Source organism: Dufourea novaeangliae, unplaced genomic scaffold (genome assembly GCF_001272555.1).
Source record: "Dufourea novaeangliae isolate 0120121106 unplaced genomic scaffold, ASM127255v1 scaffold109, whole genome shotgun sequence".
NCBI classification, from domain to species: domain Eukaryota; kingdom Metazoa; phylum Arthropoda; class Insecta; order Hymenoptera; family Halictidae; genus Dufourea; species Dufourea novaeangliae.
The window spans coordinates 3521262-3546324 of record NW_015373997.1 but is presented as its reverse complement, the minus strand read 5'-3'; the positions used below and the strand labels follow the sequence as shown (position 1 = coordinate 3546324).

The 25063-nt window shown below is 37.0% G+C and overlaps 1 protein-coding gene across 1 annotated transcript in view; it reads left to right on the top strand.

The window, feature by feature from the left end:
• Positions 1 to 25063, top strand: part of LOC107188003 — a 132092-nt gene that overhangs the window by 91611 nt on the left and 15418 nt on the right. Inside the window, exons 3-4 of the mRNA XM_015576217.1 lie at positions 3677 to 3769; positions 22835 to 22969. Of these exons, the coding sequence (XP_015431703.1) occupies positions 3677 to 3769; positions 22835 to 22969 (228 nt within the window). The remainder of the gene's footprint in view (positions 1 to 3676; positions 3770 to 22834; positions 22970 to 25063) is intronic.

Genomic DNA, 25063 nt, shown 5'->3' with positions numbered 1-25063 from the left:
AATTTTCTCCACACAGCGAAACAATATATATATTTGTACAATTTCACCTGAATTGCAAATATTCTCCTTCCGGTCCTTCTTCCGAGCTGAGCGTCATCACGTGACATTGGCGCGCGAAATGGAGTTCGAGAGTCCGCGCGCGCTCGCGCGTTGGTCCAATGGTCGCTTCGCGAGGATTCGTGAGATTTCCCGCGGTTGATTCGAAAGGAAAGTTTATTACTCATGCGCGGATAGCAAGCGCGAGGGACAACGCAAAAAACTGAACCGGAATGCAACTAGTCGCGATCCATTTTCCTCTCTTTTTCCCGTGGTCGCCTTCCGGCGAGCGGATTGTGAATGAACTTGTTTTCAGAGCAACGTTGGAGAATCGTTGCGTTACGGCTGGTATCCACTTGTTGCGTATCATCCATTGACACGATATGATACACCATTTGTTTGTTTTGTTTGTCGAAAATATTAATTTTTTCCGTATCATAACTGCGTATAGTGATGAGCTCTTCAACGCTTCGAATAAGTACCTAAAACATGATGGCGAAAAATTCGAATCGCTTCGAACATGATTCAGTAGCAAAACTTCCTAGTCTGCTAAAACTTTGACGACTTTCAGGAATTAACAAATCTTTAATGACTGAGCAACTTCATCAAGATTTTCTAGAGTTTTAAGTATCGAATCATATTCAAAGTGATTCGAATTTTTCGCCGTGTGTTCCAAGACTTTCAGGAACTATCGAATCTTTTAATACTTCAAGACTTTATCAAGAGATTTAAGTATCTTTATTAGAATTCTTAATAAGAATTTTTACCATATTGAAAAACTTCATATTACCTCGGAATTGAAATTCCAACGCCCATCAGTCGTGGTACGTCCTATTCGTATCGATACTGGCTCAGCCGTATGTAGTCTCATTTTTTGATATGAAGGCAAAACACTAACAAATGACTTTTGTCATTTCATCATCATCATCATCCCATGAAAAGTGACCTTTGATCTTTGTATCAAATTGTGATACACAATTGACGCAACAAGTGGATACGAACCTTAAAAGAAACTACGAAACGCGTTTCCACGGTTGAACAGGGTTGCTAGCTTTAGACGAGCTCGCGGCTGATCCAGTATAATGAACCGATCGGCCGTGTGTACATAGAAATCGTATGAAACTGTTGGTTACGCATGCAAATTAGCGCGGTCGCTGTGGGAAACTTGCCGCTTTTGTGATGAAATCGGTGAGTTTACGGGGGTTCGATGCCGCCCTGAAAAAAACCTGATTGCGTGTGAAGAATAAGTATATGTTAATAACAGCCTTAGGGCCGTACTTTTATTGTGCATGTACCTTGGTGGTAAACAAAATAAATGATGGGCATTTCGGAATTTAAATTGGTTCGATGCCATGGGTGTAGTTTTCTGGAATCACTTACCGATTTTTCGCAAAATTTTATCGTAATATTATTTAGTAATGATTATTCAATTTCCCAATTTCAACTCTTTCCTTAGGATATAGATGGAAAGAAAAGTTGTGCATGAGTACTGTATCTAAGGTTTCCAAAATGTTTTTTGAATTGTTGTATTTCTACTAAATAGATGATCCTGAATGGTACACTTGTAAACTACAAAAGCATAAGTGGTTAAAGACTTTTTTTATGTGTGTGCATTAATTACGAACATGTACGTTAGTTAAGTTTATTTAATAAGACATTACTTACGTTTTTTAACTTATTTGATTGGGAGTATGTGTAAAATACAAGGAATAATCGTGTCCTAAATAGTGAGTTAACATAAAAAGAAATCAGTTTCAAGCGACTTCGAAATGAATTTCAGCCAAGCAGTTTTGTGTGAAACTCTGGTCTACATACTGAATAGTTGAAACTCTAATGTATTCCGGAGAAGAGATCTGAGCAAATGCCTCGGAGTCATGCAACAATAATTAGGTATTTAGAGCGTCCTGAAATTCTGAGACGCATGTGGTCGTAATTTCTATAAAACTTCCTTCTAAATTCCTTTCTACCAAGAGTGTACTCGTAGAAGGGTGTGATTATCAATGTGTACTTGGAATATATTGGGTATAAATTAATATTTTTTCTAATATCTCATCTATAACTCTCAGAGAATACACTTCAGTAATAGTAAAAAATTCATTCTGAAAATATCTTGAAAAGATTCTAATATCTTTTTGTCGAATTACTCCGTCAAGTAGACTGTAGATTAATTAATTACCAACTGAGTATTATCAAAAGGGCTCAATTACAATACGAAAACAGCGACCGAGAGTAAAAAATTAATTTTAATTTATAGCGAACGAATTTCTCATTCCCGACTAATCCCGAGAAATGCGTATAAATTAATTTCGAGAAGTGTTGATAAATTTTAATTTAACTCACAAAATTCACATATAAAAATCGCTCGTCCTGTTTCCCTCCTGTGTTTCTCTTTCGTGGCGAAAATACGTTTTACCATTAGGGTTAATTAAATCAGATCACTCGAGATAAAGCCGTTTTATTACGATTTCAGATACCGCAATTAACTTAATTGCCAGAAGCATATAATAATTCTTTCGCGAATAGACAAAGGGGTTTCTTGATATTTTGTTCATTTTTAGAATGTAATAATTATTCGAACGTGGAAAATTTTCAGAAATTTAATATCATATCATCGTTTGTTCGGTTCCGTTTGTATTTCATCGTTCTGATCGAATGTGAGTATGATTCGGAAGAACACCGGATATTTAGCCCATGACGCCGGAAAGGCGAAAATTATGTTCCGCTATGGGACAGGACACAGCCACGGAAATTGTGATTTACTTTCCCTCGGAATAATAATGCGCTCACGATACGGTGGACTACCATCGTGCGTGGATAGACGGGTGGGTGCTGTCACATTTACATACTTCCTCGTGTTGCGTGCACATCTACGCTCGTATTCTTTATTAGTACGTCGTGTCAATGGGAAGAGCCTAGATTTATTGCCAATTAGCATGCTATAATAATAATAAAATAATATCATTATATCACTCAGATTAATAGATCAATTAAAAAAATGTAGTCCTGGATAAGACACCACTTGTTATCTACATAATTGTGTGATATTATGTTTCTTTATACTTTTTGCTGGTTTGTCTTATCGATTTATAACGATACCTTGTGTCTTTTATTCAAATTTATGGTATACAATTGCAATGTTTTCCATTCACCTCTTTATTTTTTTGAATACTGAATAATGTGGCACATTGAAATACTCAATAATGTAGCCTCCGTATCCTTTCTATATGATGGAAAAATAGAAAATGTCGTTATTGTATTGTAGAGATTGAACTTGTGAAATAATTGAAGTGAAAAAGTTTCATAAGAACTTAATATGTATTTATACCTCTCGAAATTGCAATTTCTGGAAAATGGATCTGAAACTGTCCGACGTAAGAGTGACATTAATGTCTAATGTCATTCTTGCGTTTGAGTTATGTTAAGTCTAATTAAAAATAAGGACTAAAGATTAACTAAAAAATAAGGTAAAAATATCAATTCCTCTTAACATTTTTTTTCATTGTGTCACATTCTGCGTATAACATAAAATCGGCGGTTCAAACTTTCTTAACGGCCTGCTTACAAGATTCCATTTTACTAATGACAGGAATTTTCACTCGACTGTAGACGCCCTTAAAACTTCATTTCGCTCGTGTTTCAGGTGTTATGGCACCTCGACATCTTCCGGCGGAGCTTCAGGGAGCTTTCAGGACACGCCTGCATGCGGGAATCCTGCATCTTCTGCGCCCTCAAGGTAAGCGAGACAGATCGTTTGCGTGGGGAAGGGAAAAAGAACGCGAATCTCATTAACCCTCCGAAGACCGATGTTCTGGGACTGACAGAGCGGACGAATGCCGGGTCATTTTGACCCATAAGTAAAACTTTATTATATGCAAAATTGAAGGATGAATTGTGTATGAAAGTTTTAATATTTTTTCATGTGTTTTGTTTTTATAATAACTGAATAAATAGAAAAATAGCTGGCGAACGTTCCGCGACCGGATATTGTTTATTAAAACACGCAACGAAACGGAGGAACTGTCCGTGAAAAAAATACCCATGTGTTGACGTTCATGTTGTACTACGCTGCATGTGTAATGAGCGGTGAGCTTGCAACGGCATGCATTCTGTTTGTCGTATAGAAACGTATGGAATTTATATTAGCGCTGTAGATTAGTGATAGCTGTTGATCATAGATAACGTTCCATTTGAATGTTTGTTAGGTGTATTTATGCTTTTGGTATGACATTGTTAGGAGTGTATAAAAATTCAATTCAAAAATTATTATTGTTTTGATTCGTCTGTTTTAAATTATAAACATAACCACACGAAAGTAGTTCTTTCTTGAAGGATTTCGTAAATGGGGGCTGAAGTATCCTAAAATTTTACGTCAATTTGATATGTAAACTCTATAGCAGAGACTACTCCTCTTTCAATTATCAGTAAATAGGTGCAGAGAAAAATTACGTCTTTCTCGTATAAAAAAAAATCGAAAGATTTATTCTGATATTTTCAAATTGACACATATAATTTCTTTCTGTTATTATCATAAATTGTATCAAAATTATCAAAGAGCCTTGCCTATTTTTGTTTAAAGAAAACTGGATGTAGTTGCGACTTAAATTCTAGATTAGTTACACTATAACTTAATTTACATCCATATCAATTAATTTATTAAATAATCTACGATTCCATTGCCGCATAGGTCCCCTTAACATTAGTAGCCATGAATCCTCACAAAATATCTCTTTGTCCAATATTCCAATCATTAACTTTCTATTTCACAAAACAACAATAATTAACTTCACAAAAAATTAACGTATAATGATACTCGAGTAATATTAACAAATAGCAAAAACAAAACAGGTCATTCATCTAAAAAGCAAAACACGCGTAATCACCGGTTAACTAATCAATAATCATAAATGAATTAATGGAGCCCCTAAGCAGCCAGGGATTTCATTAAAAAGCGCCTTGACATCTTCACGTATCGACGAGCACCGGATGATTAACAAACAAAAGCGGACAGCCTTGAGTGGTTTTCGCGTGCCGCGAAGCTGGTAGGGTGACCGCCTCGAGTGATTTCAATCGTGTGATTTTTACAAGTCCACGGGGTTGGCCACTTAAAACATCCCACGCCGATAATGAAAACGCCAGACCGACGAGAGGGACTCTGAACACTCGAGATAAAAGAGTCTACGAGTCTACGAGCTCAAAAAAAAAAAATACTTAAGACGAATAAAGATTATTTTACTACGGTCTACTCGTGCAACCGTGTCCACTTCATGTTACAGCGCCAATCTCCCGCAGGTAATCTAATCAGAAAAGCCGGCCCAGCCTCTCGTATTCGTTGCAAGAGAGGGTGAAGATGTTGTCTACCTCGTAAAATGGTAGTTTGTTCAACAGGAACAAAAATTAAACAGTTCCTTGGAGCACGGTGAAGTGTTTCTTGAATCCTTTACGGTCCTTTGTCCAGGTGGACTAGATATTCACTTTTATTGCAGTTGCAAGTTTTAAATAGATGTATACTGTTTGAAAGAATTAGTGGATTGCTAATGTGGACGGTCTTGTTGCACCCACCAAGCGAAAGAAACAAGACAAGTGCATAGGTTTGCTAAATTGATATTTTTTTGTACAGTAGTAATACTATTAACACCTTGTTATATTTGTATGGACCACTTTTTGGAGATGTACGTCGTATTGACGACTGTGGTACATCTCTTAATTGTTTTGTGCAGTGTATATTAGGCGTACCATAAAGTGATCCAGTGTTTCTTGTCGACATCAGTATTCGTTTCTATAAAAGTCAGGGATCTGTACTGCTTAACTTCATTTTTTTGTTATAACTTATATTTATAATGATTTTCTAATATTCCACTTCATTTTTACTCAATTGAAGATTGCAAAGAATTTTTAATTTAAAATATATTGCCTTGTAATTTAGAACAATAGTAGATTACTTAATAGCACACCTAATATATAAAATAAGTTGTAATTGCAATGAAATTAAATTTCGAGCTTTTTATAAGCGTATTGTATCTGAATATTATTCTAGTTAAATTTACCAATTTTCTGATGTTTTACTTATATTTTACATTCATTATAAATTAAGTAAGACAACATACATTTATCGTAACTGTATACAATGATTGTCTTAATACAGGAAACGCAAATCTGTTTTACTAAGAGTGAAATCGTATAACTGGGCCGTAGATTTTATCTAATCATCTAAAATTCAGTAAAGTAAAAATAATTAAAAAAACAATGGAACTGAACTGAACAGTATCTTTAGATGAACGCTATCTCTATCTCTAGCAAAACGTGATTGTGATTTGCATGCTATCGAAACATTTCCATTTACTTGTCCACAATCGAGCATCGAAGGAACCAGTGACTGTAACGGGCCGAACAAACCTTTCTCCCGTAAGACACACATTCGAACGTGGTCTCCGATTGGCCGAAGGAACGGAAAGTAATATACTCCAGATTGTTACCGGTTCATTGTAGTAAGCGTAGAGGCGAACTGGACCTTGGCTCAGAAATTTCGTTCCACATAGTAGTGGGGCCAAAGTATACCGTTTCATAAACGTACATATTTTGTTATGCTATACTTTCGACGCGTTCTATTTGTTAAATGTACCAATACTTAAGTCATTATTTGTTTGCAAATTCAATATTTTCTTCGATAAAAATTAGAAACACAATATGTTAACTTCTTCATTACCATGAATTCACATAGGTACGGTTTTTGACATAATCTCCGAGAGTATTAGGCCACTTGGACTGTACGAAGAAATGTGATATTTCATCAAAAGTACACATCTACAGCCACTTTTGTTATTAATTGGTGTAGGTGTTGTCCATCGAGTTTAGTACTCCCTAAACAGTATTCATTTCAGATTTTCTGTGATATTCAGAATTTCAGTGGTCATAACCAAGTAACTGTTGACATTCTGGTAGCTTCGTCTTGCTTAATTGTTTCTTCTCCCAAAAGAATCACACAATCGTAAAGGTACTCAGAATTTTAAATAAACTTTTTCTGATTATTTTACTTCCAGCTCAGTTCATTTACCAATAGTTTGAATCAATATTGAGTATTTACAAAATCTAGCTGACAGAAAATTTAATTATCAAAACGATCGATATCCTTGAATATGCAATTATAGTTAGCCCCCGTTGCTAACTTTAGTGTACAGAACGAGACAAAACGCGACGGAAACGTGGCGTATCTGAGACGAGGAGGCGAGGTAGGCAGAAAACGCGTAGGATCCTCCCACGAGTTCTCACGGGGTTAATTAGTAATCTCGAGAGTTAATTGCCGCAGGCAAAGGGTAGACCGTGTTTCGAGTTGAAGTTCGCAGGAACAGAGGCGAGCCTCCGGCTTGAAGGATTCGCGTCTTTCTTTGTTGCGAAGGCCTCCCTTCTTTATTATCTCCTCCTCGCTTCGGGGCGACATGTTGAAATGAAAATTTACCGTCTCTCGTCTTTTTTTCTCTTTCCTATTCGAATCGGTCGAACCGTGGAAGTAGAAACGGAGAAGTGAAAGAAGGTGTGGGAACTAGAAATCCTTTTGTTTTCGGTGAAAATGTTATTAGTAATCATTACATAACGAATATTTGTCCTATTCCGATTTTGATGAGCCATTTTAGGAAAGTTTGAAAAAGATCACGTGTCTGTGGTGCAGATTATTATTAGGATTCTTATTATATTTTTTTTTATTCAATTGTCTTTAATACATATAACTGTGTGTAACCTGCAGTTTTTCGTAGTCATGTTAGCTGGCAGAAATTTAGAAATAAATGGAATAAGTCGACAACGAATTGGTTACCTTCCTATGTTCGAATTTTGTTTTGCTATGTTCTTCCTACGGATATTAATTAATTTGTCCTGTGGAATTCAACTGGCATTCCTTTCAGTGTATTTATTACTATCGGTTGCTTATTAAAGTGTCCTTTTTACAGAGCAATTCTATAAATGAATTTCGATATCGATAGTATTTGTAAATCCAGTGCGTGTATTGTTCGAAGATATAAACTCCATTGTACTGGATATTGCTGAAGGAAGGAGAAAAAATGAAAGTGGCATTGCGTTACACAATGGTATGAAAAATAAGAAGTCGGTTCGTATAACAAAACGGCCATTGATTGTTCCGTTCTTGTTATCTGTCGTATTACATTCCAAGTAACGTATAAAATGCATTCACATTTATAATATAGATTCTGCCTGGCATTCTTAAAAATTGCAAAGAAATAATAACATTGAATTGCTAAAGACGAAACGAAAAATAAAGTGATTTCAAAATTTTAATTAGAAATTGATCAATTTACATTAAAACATCTAAGAATTTTAATTGTCAAGATCTACAAATCCTTGAACTGCCTTATCCTTTTCTTTGGATCGTCCAATGTATTTGTTTAATATTACTATAAAAATGATCTATGTAGAAGTATTATTCTAAAATGCAAAAATAGTGACAGTACGTATAATTCAGGAAATTATTTTTAATTTAAAGATAGATGTGTCTTTCAAGTGTTAAATTTGAAAGTTTCTTCCGGGAAGAGGAGGAAGTATTCTCACATACCATAGAAGGGGTACGTGTAACACTGAAGAATTCGAACTGACCAGAGATACCTGCGTGATTCACCAGAAACGTATTCATAGGGTCGAAACACCTTCAGGGTTAGAAGGTTAGAACGCAGTTCAGACGACCCTTTACCACATGCCACGGGCAACTCGTTCGACTTTACGACCCTTGTATCTCACGCCCTCAATTTCGCCTCTTGACACTTTTGTACAACAAAAGATTTTTGTAGTTATGTTAAATCGTGAGTGACTGTAACATTACGATACAAATAACTTTTCAGTCAGTCCAAGTACAACAACGTTAAAAAATTTCGAACCGAAGTTTAAATTATTTTGTTCTTAAACGTACATTATTGAGGAGTTTTTGAAAAATTCTGATAATTTTGGAGCTTCCACAGATAAGAAAAGGGCAGGATTTTATTGCTCTACTCGAGTGGATTAAATGTAAATTTTTTTGTGAATGTATTCGACACCTGTCCATTCAATTGTTCATGTAACAACCACAATTACATCCTCGAAGATGGGTAATGGCTAGCAATTTAGGCAATTAGGAGGCATTAATGGTAGCCTTTCAGTTGTTGTCGCTGAATGAACAGTTATTCCGTTATACTTCTGCACGATACGTAACACCCAAGTCGACGGAATTTGTTCTCATTTTGTCAACTGCCAAGAGTACGATTTGCGGTGGCGTTGCGGTCACACTGGTAGATCATTGCACCGGTTCTGAACAGCATCGAGTGACGAAGTTCGTTTCCGGGCGTCTAGAATGGCCCCCTTGAACTTGCGCTTCCCAGTTACGCTGAAAATCACTTTGGTTTTTGTTGGGGAACTAATTGTTTTACAGTAACCTTTCTGTTTGTGTCTGGCTACTACAATATTTTTCACTTTGAAAGTTGTTTCCTTGGTTTCTATTAAAGTGTCTTTTGAAAGCATTGGTTTGTAGGAAGAATATAATTGTCAATTATTTCTCTGACCAGGATTTACATTTTTTCTGTTTTCTTAATTAATTAAAAATTAACTTTGTATTCATTAAACGAATTTGGAATTTTAAATACTTGGATAGATAGTTTGTTTTCTGACATTCGTCGTACCTTGTATCATTACATTTTTTGTGTAAAAATCTTTCACTTCACAAATGATAGAACTACTAAAGATTTTATGTATTCAGGAAAGTTTCAAATGTTCAGTACAAATTCTACTGAAATAATGGCAACAAGACAAGCAGCTAACAGACCAAAATTGTAGCAATTAAACAGTAATTACTGTAGAGCTTTAGCCATCTAGATTAAATTCTTCGTTTTCCCTTTCTAATGTACGTCAAACATAAACAAGTTTCAAGAAAATGGTTTTACCTTCTGTTCCTTTTTCTATCAGTTTGACGTCAGGTTCATTCAATTTTCTTCGTCTCGAAAATTTATTCGTTAGTTTCAGCGAATGAACGAAGTCCTCACTGTAAGTCTTATTATTCGATTGCTCTAAAGCTCCAATTCGTGAATTGAATAAATTACATTCTTCTGAACTTGACTTGGACTTTTCTTCTGGGCTTGATTTTGACTTTTCCTCTGAACTTGGTTTTCACTGTTCTTCTAAAATTTAATTCGACATTTGTTTCAAAATTGTTTTTGATTTTTCTTCAAAAATTGTATTCGACTTTTCTTCCAAAGTTGACTTTAATCTTATCAACAGCTTTCCGAAGTTTCGTAGACTTGACAACGAAGATGGATATCTCCTTTAACGGTGTTCGTATACGTCGAACGCCAGGAATCGAATCACAGAGCGTAGGAAGATGATTTCCATTTAAATATTCATGCACCGACGTCTCGGGCGACGACTTCGTTCAGTATTCAGCTTTATTTAGGAAGGAGGAAATACTACGAGACCTACGCGTTTCAAGCGGCTACTTGACTTACGCATGAACGCCCACCTCTCGCGATTAAATAATAAACGAGAAGTGAATGGGTTCCGATAGATAGTGCGTCATTGTGAATTATTTAAATTAGAATATTGGAGCGAACGGATTCGTTAGGAAATCGTGAAACAAAAAATTCAACTTTCTGCATGATGTGATTGTGGAGAAACGATTACAAACTTCTTGATTGTGGATATTATTTTAACGTAACGAGGTGATAAAAACAGAATAATCTTGTCAAGGTTTATATTTTATTATAGGAAGTGAATACAGTACGTACTCACTGTTTTGTAAACTTTATAATTGGAAGAATAATAATATGTTGAATGAACATTATTGGATGTTTTATCACGTGTATTAAATTGTCAAACAGAGCTTGAACTTCGAAGGTGCAGAGATGATAGATACACTGATGAGACTGGATCCTCGTAGTTTCGAGGAGCCAATTAAATTTGGCGTAGATTCAATTTTCTTGATCCTAATCCGATTTATGTAAAAATATCAAAGAAATTCAGAAGTACAAGTACTTGTGTATATTTCCTCTATTCTTTTATCTATTTTATCTTAATTTCCGTTAACTAATTATCGCCTACTCTTCCAAGCTCTATTGTGAAAATTGAATCCCTGCAGTTAATTTAGATTGTAAGGTATGATACCCTTGTGTGTGAACTAATCAGTAGGTACAACTACACGATACGTAAGAATTATTGATAATAAAATATTGATATTCTTCTCACATTGTTAATAGCTGCAGAAGATTGTAATGTCAGAGACTGATCTTCTGCAGTATTGCAGCGGATAACGTATAACTGTTCATTTTTGATTGGTCAATAATTAAGAAACATCAGAATAACAGAAGTTTATAAAACCAAGATTTCTAGTTTAGAAGAAATGATGGACCAGCATCCAATTTTTAAATAGACCATCTATCTCAATTCTCTTTTCGAATAATTCTCGTCAAATATAAAATAATAGATATAAAACTCCTTATTCAGAATAATATAATTTCCTAAATTCGATCCTCCGAAGACCACGAATAACTTCCACAAGTTCAAGAAAGAGACCGAAAACTAAAGGTTTTCTCACTGAATCACTCGACTATCTCACATTCGGTGTCTCTATTTCAGCATTCACTGTTCATACAATCCCAAAAATTGACAATCAGAGTAATCCTAATCGAACGGTCTAAAATTTCGAAAATCGAACATGCCCAACGGCCATCCATGAACGTTTCGAGCCCCGGTAAGAGATCAAAGAAAACAAACAATTTCTTGCTGAATGATTCGAATGTCTTTTGCTACGTGTTCAACCTCCGGTGTTCATAGAATTCCCAAAAATAGCGGACATAATGTTCCCCGGTACAGCAGAATGAAATTTCGTGGAATCCATATAAACGCATGAGTTCATCAATGAGTGCTGCGATCTTGGGAAAGAGATCGAGGGATTTGCTGAAATCGCTGAATGATCCAAGCGTAGTATTGGCCCCTTCTACCGTGGTGCACGATTCGCTCAGGTATACTCGGCCATACCTGGTGGCTACTTTTTCCCTCCTCCACGCTTTTTCGTGTCGTGCTCTTGCGTAGGCCCCCTTCGTTTTCGCTGTGTTGGTGACACAGGACCCGTAGTCGTATCTCGTACGCCGTGGCTTGGATATGTAGAACTTGCTTTGTCCCAGTCTCTCGTAGTACGAGGCCTCTCATATTCTCGTACGATTCACGTATACCTTCACGACCACACAGAACCGTTCCTCGTGACTCCTGTAGTTCTACGAGAGGAATGGTGGATGCCAGGGACGTATTTATGAGCTGGACCCCGCTTCAGTATCGCAGCTTTCTCGAAGGATTCGAGATCTTTTCTTTTACTTACTATTTAGCTGCTGTGTTTGGTAATTGTATAAACACAAGTGTCTTAGAAATTGCTTTTACGACCCCTCGAAATAACGATTTTCAGATTTCTTATTTTATAACTGTTGAAATCGTAAAGGTGTATTCGTTGGAATTTGATTTTGAATTTATTACACGTTTTGTATTATGTTATAGTATGGTATATCTTATTATATACTACACATTTTAATTTAGTATACATGCTGGTGGTTATAGGTAGTTCTAGTGTTAAAAAGTGATTCATTAAATTCTACCAGTGCGTGAAGTATCTTTACTGCTAAATCACACCTTTTAGAGTTTGTTTGTAATAAAAATATCTGTATCGTTGTGTGCATATATTTTGAGGTGTATCTTATTGGTACTGATATTAGAGAAAAGGTTAATAGGTCTTTTTTAAATTTCTGTTTTTATAGTTCAAGAGTTATTTCGGACGTTATTCCAGAAACAATAAACTTAAAATATAGAATTTATTGGAAACTGTAATTTATTTGTCAAATACCTGTATATGTGTAAAACGCGTGTTAGATAAGGAATAGTACCGGCACGTTTTATGTGTGGTGATAAAACTGTCCCGGTAATTAGAACTTTCTCTGGTGACGCAATCCTTCGAGTTAACTGTACTGTGTGTAAAAATCTATTATTTTGCTTCCTAGTGTAGGAGAAATGTATACAAATTACAGGTGTCGATTAAATCAATATCTGTCTAATATGAAGTGTAAGATTAAACTAGGTAGGGTAATGTCAAATAATCATAATAATTACACAAGATCAACAGTTGATACAGTAATATCAGAATTCGTTCCTCTATTATCAGTCATTTTATTTTTATTAATTTCTGTCAATTTTTTTGCATAATTTTTACTTCATTTTGCGAGACATGTTAAAAATAAAGATAATCTAATTATACATGTAACTTCTTAACAATTGTAGATATCCGTCAAAAAACTTGTTATAAATTCAAATTCGGTCTGACTATGTATTAGAACTCATCCCCTAATTAACCCCAGGTGCACCTGCACCCAATCCCCTTTCAGGCAGACTTCCTGCCCTTGAATGGACGTTCAATACGAGTCATCGTTACAGACATACTGTCGTTACTACGGAAAAATCGAGGATTCCGTAGTTACATTAATATAATTTACAGATAAATATTTAAATTTGCAATTTCCTTAAAATACAAGTCAAAGAGCCTCAGCTAAATTTACCCACACATGACAGAATATCATCACTAGAAGAAAAATTCTATCGTAATTTCGCCCAGTACACCTTAACATAAAATCCTCTTACAATTTCGCGCAGTACACCTTAACGTAAAATCCAGTTATAATTTTCTCAATACACCAGAAAATAAAATCATACGACAATTCTCCTCTCAATTAACCGCCAGAAATCGGCTCCAATTGAAAGTGTGTTAGCTGCGATAACGAATTAGGAAAGAGGTCGCCGTGGAACCCGTGGGTTACGCTCCTGGTTGGGCCGCTGGTCGGCCAGGTTGGTGAACGTAGGACAGCTAACCAGGTGACGTCATTGGCTTCTCGGTTCTATGGCGGGCCCAGGCGGCAGGGGAAGGGGTCCCGCCGCGGCCCCATGGAACGAAAGAAGAGGAAGAGAGATCGATGGAAAGGGTGGGGGATGTTCTCCAGCACCGTGCGAGCCGTTGCTTTCAGGTACGAGCGCACGGTGCCGCGTGCAGGTAGTCCCGTGCTCGTTCTCCACGTTTCTCGACGCGATATCGTGCCTTTCCGCCTCGAAAACCGAGCGAACCCGGACCTGGCCACACCGGGACATCGAACGGTCCGCCACCCTTTAAAACACCTGAAGCAAGAGGGCTGTAACGCCAATGGTTATCGCGAGTTCTTCGACTGGATAAATGTGCAACAGTGGATTGTCGATGTTCACAATGTTTTCGAAGCCTTAGAATGTTTAAAACGTAAAAATGCCGAAGTTACGTACTTCATAATTAACGTTCGAGTAGCTTTCATCGTTGCTGAGGGAGGAAGGAGTTATTTATTGTGATCAAAAATATTGTCCACGTGATTCGGAGCAAGTTGGGCTGAAATTTAATGGTTTTCACGAATGGGGCTAATGGTCTTCGAAGAGTGAATTGGTTCTGAGGAATTTTAATGAAAACCACTGGAGGGATTATCGTTATTACATGTGTCACAGTGAAGTGAGTTTATTAACTGTCTAAAGGATTGAATCGTGCTGGGTAATGTTCGCGCGAGGAAGTATAGTTTTTCTGGGAAGCCTGTGAATTTCGCGTCGCCGTTCGAGCCAGCCAGCGTCCAGGAGAATTTTTACGGGAACTGTGCCAGCAAAACGAGGGGGGAAGCACGTGGCACGGCGAAGTGGAACGAAGAACGAGGGAAAGATGCAGCGAGTCGTTTACGTACGGAAGAGAGGACTCAGCGGCGCTCAGGAAGCTGAATTTTTTAGTCACGCCACGAACTACGTTCCTCGAGCGAACATTTCTTGATCGTGATCGGCCGTGTAATCGTAGGCTGTTACACACGGGTAACGAAACGAAATCGAAAACGTGTTTTCGTTCGGAATATCGTTTAACATTTCTCCTGGAAAGTATTTACCAGAATCCTGGAATTGGACGAAAGTAAAAAACCAGGAGTAAGAGACTCTCGTAGTGACCGGGGAGTGACGTTCAGTTGCCAAACGAGTTTATGCTTTTTAATCGAGTCTACGAACTCGTCGTGCAACGGGTTCTACCAACACATCCGGCATCCAGTAACGCTGTGTATGATTCCTCCTTCAGTCTCCGCGACGGATCATCTGCCAGGGGCCGTTTTCAATGCCCAGCCACCTGTTTCCCGTCCATCGGGCCGCCACTTCCTCGTTTGCCCTTTTGTGAAAGCCTCGAGTGTGGCATCGATTGTCTTCGATATGATGTCAAGTAACAATCGCCAAGTCGCAAATCCTAGTAATTATTCATTTCCTAGATTCACCAGCTTCATACGATTCTAACATTCTTTGCCTAGAAACATTGATGCCATTTATCTGCCTTATATACCTTATCGGTTCTTTTCACGAGAACTGTACCTGGAAATTACGGAGCGTGTGTGTCTCATCTAGAAGTATTAGGTAAAAGGTAAACAGATAGAATTACCAACGTTATCGGGAGGGGAAAAGGTACGATCGTCCGTGAACAAAAGGTGTGAGGATCTTAAGACAAGTGCAGCGTGGGGCAGGTATATAAGACGAATCGTGTCTGTAGACACTACAAACAGAACTATCTCGACGAGAGGAGTGAAAATTTGTGTTCGCCTGGAGCCATGACGCTCTCTTCGGGTGTTTTGCTCTTATCTCAAAGGGCGTGGACGGGATGTCTTCCTGTAATAATAACGGGAACGGTGTCTGTAGTTCGTGAATTTTGGGAATAGCACTGTTACTTTGTCGGTCCCAGTTGATGTGTACAAGTTTCGCGGTGTAAAAAGGGTACGTGATGCTAGAATGAGACGAAGACGCTTGTAACGGGGAAACTGCGCGGTGTCGAGAAGTTTCGAAAGTAAAATGTTGAAGTGGATAAAAGTCCGTCAGGACACGTCGGCGACGCCGACGCCGGTCGATCGCGAGAAAAAGGACGAGGTGGCAAAGGTCGAAGTTGAAGATGTTGTAGTCGAGGGTGAAGAGGAGGAGGAGGAAGACAGCGGAATGGAGCGGGAGGACACGCCGTCCAACATCGAGTTGAACGATCTGCGGAAAGTATGCCGAATTGTGTAATCGATATTTCCGTGAACGATGACTCTTGAATTTTTTTACTTTCAAGAATCGTTCGAAAAATTTCCCCAACTTCGGGGAAATTTTTATACTTTTACACGGTAAAAGTGTTCGATTGTTTTTCCCTTAAAGTTTCTATAATCGCATTATGATATCTACACACCCGTTCGTGAGTATTAGAACAGATCGAATGTGAAGTAAATATAATAAGTAGACTGCAGATGTTTATGCAAATGCAGAATTTTATTGATTAATCTCTCGAAACTGGATGCAAAGAAAGGGTTCTATTACGTATGAAATACAAAGTAGACGTAAATAAATTTTCTAAAACTTTTTAGTGTAGTGAATTTTGGATAATCGAATATTCTATCAATGCTGAAATCCGCAGTCTAGTAATAAGGTATTGTGAAATTGTTGAAGATCTGAAATGAATATTTTTTTAGAGGATATTAAAGCTCGATGCATAACACTTTTGATAATTAATATGAAGTAATAAAAGTAGCCCACGATATAGAATTTTGATGGAACATCACGTTTTTTAAATATACATAGATCAAGTGTCCTTATACTTATGAACGATGGTGTATATTCGTGAGTCACGTCGGGTTTTTTCATTTGCTGTTAATTTGATGATGTTTAAAATGCAATTTTGAGGAAGAAATATTCAGTAAACACGTATATGTAAATGTTTCCGTGAACTGTTATTGTTGATGAAGTTGCACAATGTTTGTTTATACAGGAAATTAAGAAAAGGAAATTCTTTTGAAGGAAGTGCAATGATGACGACATACTGCATGTGTATATTCGTCAAAATGTTTTCCACTTTCCTGTAAACATTTGTTATTTTTATAGGCCTTCTTTACGCTGTTCTCGTGATACTGGCTTCATTAAAAAGCCAATCAAAATTCAACATGCAAACCATTGCCATACATGAATGTTTTAACCAAAAACTATGGAAAGTAGCATTTACGAGCATATGAATATTTATTGGTAATTTATCCTGAAAATTTTATTTCTTGACAGGACACAAATTGATGTCACCTATTTTTTGTAGACTCTATCAAATTCTACAAAATAAACACTGATATTCCATTTATCAAGAAAGAATAGAACTCTTCAGATAAACATTTCAGCTTCTCATTTTTAATTCCCCAAATTCAATCCTGAAGATTACAAATATTTCACGAATGTAAAAACTTCAGCGTATAGTGATTAATGGAAATTTCGAGATTTAATACAAGTTTTTGCGTCCAGTTGGTCGGTTTGAAATTCTAAATGATATGGTATTATCCGTCGTCCCGAATCGCATTAATTTGATTTTTAACGCACAAGTCCCTTGCGCAATAACGGTATCCTTTTCTTCTTGAACTGTCGCAGACGTTCTCGAGAACGCATTAAGGTTCGGAAGATAAGAATTAGAACGTATGGAGCCGTGCACGAGGGCACTTAGGGCAATACACATGGCCCCTCTTTAAAACGTCGTTAGTGCATAATTTCTTGCTTATGCCACTCGAGCGGATTTTCTGTCGCCTTTGAGATTTTATCTGCCTCTCCTCGCTTGCTGGGTAACGTTTAAGTGTCTTTTAATAATTATCCGCAATCCCGGCTATAAATCCTGCGCCAGGAAAGATGATTGTCATTTGTAAGGAAATTTTTCTTTCAGATCGATAAGGAACAGTTTTCTTTCAATTCCTGTTACTGAAATGATACAGGTAGTTTTATATTGAAAGACACGAAACTACTGTAATCTTAATATGTGTAATTAGTGACAAAGATCACCTAGGCTACCTGTATTTCTGCAAATATATAGTATTTCTATGAATTGATACACGAAAACGGATATTAAATACATACATACACTTCCCCTCATAAGTATCAAAACAATTATGAATACGCAGTAAATATTACATGACATTACGAAATTGCTGAAGTAAATATTGTTCAGAGGATATTAAAGCTCGATGGACGACGTTTATGATACTGTAAAGTAACCTCTTGGGAAAGAGGAAAATCGTCTGTATTCTATTTTATCAAAGTTTCCTAAAAATAAGTAAATTCCATTTTACTCAGTTCTATCCACAACAAATGCATAAAACATTAATTTACCATTTGAAAGTTTCGTCTGTACGATCGAGTCAATTTCATTCCTCTCAAAATGTCTACAAAAATTTTCAGAGTTAATAATTTCCGCGAATGTTACGCTCTCGAGTAAATCATGGCAAATCGTTTCCATTCATCGATTTCACTCGAACAGCAATGTTGTTTGTGCGAGCCGCGTCTGGTTTTTTCGATACCCAGGCTAACCTGCTTCGAACAGGTGCGACATCCTTCTCGATGCTCGTGAACGTTCAAGCTCGCTATCGTGGTCTTCGTATCGGAGCCAGCCGGAGCACGTCTATCACTACCATTACCGCTGTCACCACTCCTCGGTGCCGGATACCGATCGGACGACTTTCATTGACCAATTTCACCCGGTCATTTGCGGTTCTTCGCGCGTCGATCTTTTCGTTAGAGAGTGAAACGTTAGAAACCGAGCACTATTTTTTTTAACACGTGAACTGAATTACCTGATTCAACGAGTAACAGTCTTTATTATAAACTATATCGTAGATAACTGGTTTGATTTGCAATTAGACTGCGGATCTTTGTGCACTTTTGAGGATTTGTTTATGAAAATTAGGAAGAAATATATATTTGTTTACTGTATGAAAGGTTCTATCAGATCCTAAATAAAATGAAAACTGAATTAAATTTTATTGAACTCCTTAATATATTGAATTTTGGAGTACGTTGTAAATGTATAAAATCAACAGTCTACTTATTATTGTATCGTACATATACTCGATTCGATGTATCAGTGAATTTTCGTTTTTTTTATTTATTTACCATGTGATTCTGTCGTTTAATTGTGTATTATTAGATTGATAGGTATTAAATAGATTGTGGATTTTATGTATACCGTAAGGGATTATCTACAATTCAGTACCTATTATTCAGTGTTTCATAAAGTGCAAAGAGGGTTTTATTTTATTTGGAATTTGGGGGAATAGTAAAGGAAGTAAAGTAATTTTTGGTTGATTTTTTTGAAAATCCTTCATTTTTAAAACCAACCCTAGTTACAGAATAATTTACTAGCCATATAAAAATTTCTATTTTCACTCACTGTAAACGAAATTCCTCTTCGCAAAAGCATTAGCCATTAACCTCAACCCGAAAAGCTACGCGTCCAATTCGAGGGCCTCCACAGAAGAAAATTAACCATTATTCATGAAATATTCACATGCTTTTCCGTCACGTTTTTTCTTCGTTAAACTTTTTCTCGTCCCAACGTTTCGTTGAGCAACCACCCCTCCAGAAACGGCTACTTTCTACGTGTGACCGTTGCCCGCCGATCCCTCGAAGATTAGTTACGAAACTAACTCGTTTAGCCCGCGCGGATCGTAATTTATTCGCGGAATTTTTGCACAATCGACACAGTGGTCTAAAATAAAAAATTAGCATTTCAAATGATCGAAAACCCTTTTGTTTTATTTTCTAAAAAACTCACATCAATTTATCATTAACCATGGAAAATTTGTTCCAAGCGATACTAAACCCTTCCATATCATCAATCCTAGTCGAAAATAGAAAAAATATTCCTTAAGAATTCATATTTTCATTAAGATATTGACCAGATTATTAGTAAATGATAACATTATCGAAGATCCCTAAAATCGATACAATTTCTTTCATTTATATGCTTCTATTTACATCAAAATGTACGTGTCAAAATTTTTTAATTGCTTCAATTAAATAAGAATATGACCTGCTAAATTTTTATTTTGGACCACTGTGAATCGTGCTATATATTGAGAGGGAGAAAAATCCGTCACCATTGCCGCGGTTTTTCGCGGGTAACACCGTCGAAGAAGATGATTTTTCTTCTCCCACTCTTCGAGCAAGGTTTCGAAATCGGTTCGCTCGTTTCATTCATGCCGCGGCGCGATATGCTGATTAAGGGAAAAGGAACCGGGGAGGCGGTAGCGTTCGCCTCTCTCGCGATGACTAAACCGGGGATTTCGTTCGGGTCGCCGATCCGATTTACATATACGCCCTGGGATTTGCATACGTTTATGTAATGGGAAATTGAGAGTGCGTGGGCGTTATGAGTTTCCTTTTGCACTTGCAACCGCCCGGACGTCGGTTTACGCGGGTGTAATTTGGTCGTTGGAGTTCGTTCATCGATGGTTTTTCGTGTTGGGAACATGAACTGACGTTTATAGACGTGTTATTGTCTGATCGTTTGTGTATCTTACGGTTCGCGTGGAAACTTTAATGTTACAATGATTTTGTTGTGCGATGCACGGTTGTTGGAATAAAATAGGAGAAATCAGGGGAAGGTACAAATAGGGTAAAAAGTATTTAAATGAAAATTTGTAATGAGTGATGGACGTTTTGCAAAGTTTAACGAATTACTGTTAAATATAACTTTGATAGATTAGATTATAGATTGTTGTATGGTATTTTTACAAATTAATGAAGGTGTTTTGCGTGCTTTACATATTGTGCGAAATCCTATATTTCTGAGAGTATTAAAATAGTATACTTTATAATGATGGTTGTAAAAATTTTGGGAATTTTGTGAGCATTTTGGACCTTTTAATCATCTATCTGCTACAATTAATTGTAGTCTTTCCTTAACTTAGCATTGGAAGTTCTAAGTATAATTTTTTAAGAAAACAGTAACAAATTTTAAAGGAATTTGTCTCATCAAGTGCCAGGTGATACATATTTCAGATTGAAAGAAAACTTTCTAGCAAAATATAGTTAGCTATTGATTTATTCGTGAAAGACATTTCATTTCCACTGTTGTGATAATTAATAAATGTATTTTCAAAATCAACGGCGTGTCGTTCAATGAAATAAAAATTACTGAACAGGGAGAAAAGAAAGGGGACATCTACCAGCCGTCAAAACGAAGCCATTTTAATATGGAGATATATTTTCAGCAGTCATGAATATTAATAAGCGTCTTCAGGAAACCAGTATTCCGTGTGTCCACTAAAAAGCAGAAAATTTATTTCTTTGACGTGGCTTACCTTATTCATAGTCAGTTCATTTGTTCCTTTTTCTTTGAAAGGACTTCTTCATTTTGGTAGTCTTAGAATATATATGATGTATATTAAACTGGTACCAGTAAAAGTATGGTAAAAACACATTTTTAATAATTTTATATATATAACAAATTTTATAGATAATATGAAACAATATACGATATTGACAATATTATTAATACTTTTTCTATATGAGAACAGATTTTGTACATAATATCTTGAAGTACGTTCCCAATTTTACTTTCCCATATTATTTATTATTACTCAGAAATAATATTACATAATAAGACTGACAGTCCTTGTAATATGGATACCACAATTGTTACTCAACATTGCGGAGGAAAAAAATTGCATACCGTGTTACACAATAATAAAATTTCTCCGTCTCTCGTGATCAGGTCGTTCGAGTATACATCGTTTGTTTCGATACCTTCGGTACCATATGCTGCACGCACAAAAAAGGGAATATTTAAACAGTCTTCCGTGGCACGTGGAGAGCCTTCGCCATTGTTCATAGTCTATTCTGTACACAATACATCCGGCTGTCGCGCCAAGGAACTTCTTTACCCCAGAATGTTCATTCGTTTAACCGTACGTCCGAAGCTAAACATTTTTTTACAAAACTCTGGAATCTAGAGGTGCAGAAAATTACGAAGCAAAAGCGTATATATCTTCTACCACCATTGCTTAATTATTTATAACTTCATTCCGTCTTGTTATTTAATGCCATTTAATTCCATTATTATCCATCTTACTTCTGCATTATACATGTAAGCTCGAATCAATCATATGACTCTATCTGTACTATTCATATCACTTTATCATCGTCTGGAGTTATTACAATTCATCGTGATAGTTAAAATAATATTTAGTTTGATAGTTCTCCTGGAAACATATTATTAATAATAAGACTTTTCAGTATTTATATCTTCTCATTTAACCCTCGTGCACTGTTCGGGTCAATTGCCAATGTTTGATTCGTAATTGTGATTCTTATTATAGAAATTTGTCAATTAATTTAACGCCACTAACATACATATATTAGAACCTTGCAATAGGAAAATAGATTTCTTTAATTTGATTTTAATTCAGGTTCAATTTAATTCAAGTAATGCAATAGTTTAATGTACAGTAAACAAGGATTAAATGGTAAAAATTGTTTTATAGTAAAATTAACATTCAGATTCCTAGAATACAAAGGTTCTTTGGAGAGAGAGTAGTTTTATATTTTTGGTCATTGCAGTAGATACACAGACTATTTTTACCACAGCTTTATCGTCTCTACCGAATTTTCACCGAGTTTCCACATCATTTGAATTCGTACAATGCTCGAATAGTTAAATAATTCCAATACGCTCTACTCCAATTTGTATTTTACATTACAATTAACTTCAAGAACACGAAAACACAAATCCTCATTGAATAGAAAGTATTTCATAGTTTTAGTCCCTACACAATAGATCCACAGATTATTTCTACCAGTTCTATCGTCTCTACTGAAACGTTTGATCTGTCAGTAGTTTCTAAATCGTTTGAATTCGTACAATTCTCGAATAGTTAAATCACTCCAGCTCTAGTTTCAGACCCCAGACGCTAAATCTTCATCGCCTTGTTTGTTTCAGGACCTGTTCTCGCAGCTCCAGTTTTCGCAAGAGAGCGCGTTGCCGCCCGATACGCTGCGTCGCGCTCTGGCCGAGAGTTTTCTCGATCAGCAGAGGTTTCAGCTTGGATTCATGGACGACGCAGCGGAATGTTTCGTAAGTACCAATTACCTCGGCCCATATTGCCTGTTATGCCCGTCCCGCGAGAGGGCAACACGCGAATCTAGGCGAGAAACTGGTTTTTCGGTATCGCGTCCAGCGGACACTTCGCAATTTCGTCTCGACCTGGAATGCCTGTTAATCGTTTCCACGAGTTGATTTGACGAATTTGGATGTTAAGAACACTCGAGACGAATGGCAGGTTTTAGATCTCGAATACACTTTCGGTTACTAGAGGCGTATGTATGATAAAGGGCTCATTTGTAGAATCTATTATTACATCTTGGTAATGGCTAATGTTTCGGACGAATTAAAGTATACTTTTCTCTGCGATATTCTATTGAAATACATTCGATTATATACCACGCCTTTTTTCTGCATGTTGTCTAGGTTGCAATTATCGAGGTTTTATTTATCGGGTTTTAAGTTATCGGAATTTCAGTTATCGAAATTTTGAACATCGAGGTTGAATCTCTCGAAATTGCATCCCTGGAGTTTGCAACTATCCACGTTGGATTATCCAGATTTCATTTATCAAAGTTCCAGTTATCGGGGTGTTGCAGTTACTTTCAGTTATTTACCATCGAGGTTGCAACTATCGTTGTTTCAGTAATTTTCAATTATCAACCATTGAGGTTGCAACTATCGAGGTTGTAGTTATTCTCGTTCGAGTTATCAAAATTCTACCGTATCGGTAACCACTGGTCAACAAAATACGTCGATCAGAGAAAAATAATGAAATCAATAAACTTTCGAGGTCCGTCGTTGTCACGGTGGCTGGTCACTGACAGCAGGCCAGTCGAACAAAGCGCCTTAATTTCTGCTAATTGCGCAACGCGTAACTCGAGCAGCGTGTTCCTGCGTTCGGAGATAACGGAGCCCCCGCGATCACCGTCGTCCTCACATTTATTATACTCGCGCACCGCGCGGCTGCACTCGTAACGTTACATTCATTTTATTCAACGGACCGATGTCGACACAACCGCGCGCGCAGACATATATACGCATACACACAAACACGTGGCAAAACGTGACTCCGTTGTAAACGAGAAAGTGGTCTCCCCAGGGTTCTCTGTGTTTGCACAGACTCACCTACGGTCCCTACGGACAGATATCGTTGTGGCAATCCGCGGTGTAGTTAGCAACTGTACAACGGGAAGGGGGAACTGGTTCGTTCGGCCGTCAGAATATTCAGGATCGCAAACCGCTCGGAAAATCGCCTCTCTGCTGCCGCGAAGGAAATCGCTGCTCGGCGTGAATGTCGAAAGAGGGCGAGATTTATGGCGGTACTTAGGTCGGTCCGTGTAATGGTCAATAAGTCCGGCGGATTAGCAAAAAACCATTCGATCGAGCGATTCGTTTCCTTATTGCCTCCGCGATACCTACGTGATCTGTATTATGTTGATATTCAGATTCGGCACGATGGGTTCCGCTGTGGGTAATGCGGCTTTAGAGAAAATATTTATCTACCCCGTAACATCTGGATTTAGTAATCGAGTAATAACATATAAATTGAACGTTCGTTTATTTGCTTGTGAACTGATTGAGGTCAACCGATAAAGAAAGATTTGAGATGGTTATGCAGATTCGTGGGGACAGAGTTCATAGGCAATTTACGGTTTATTGCTTTCTGCGAGGTAGTTTCTAAGTAATGCTCGAATAGATAAAGTGGTAGATATATATGAGTATGAATATATGTTGTGTTTAATTATAGTGTTAGTTGTTCGGGAGTTTTTGTATTGTGTATTGTTGATAATTCTTGATTCGCTTAATTCGATAAGATACAGCAGCTGTGCCAATTTTCTCTTCGAAGTATTACTGTTCTCTGTAAAATTTCATGAAAGTAAACACTGTAAAATTTTATAAAGTATTTTCACCTAGTTCAATATTCAGGTGAGAAACGACAGCTTGATCAGAGAACCCATCTCGCTATTATTCATAGACAGTATTACATCAAATATCCAACCACATTTCCAATAATATAAAAATTAGATTCGACAAAAATCATAACGAGCTTGCGTAAATTTACAATTTGTGGTCGCTCGGCGCGCAAATGATTTTCCAAGTATCATTAGACGGATCGAGGAAATC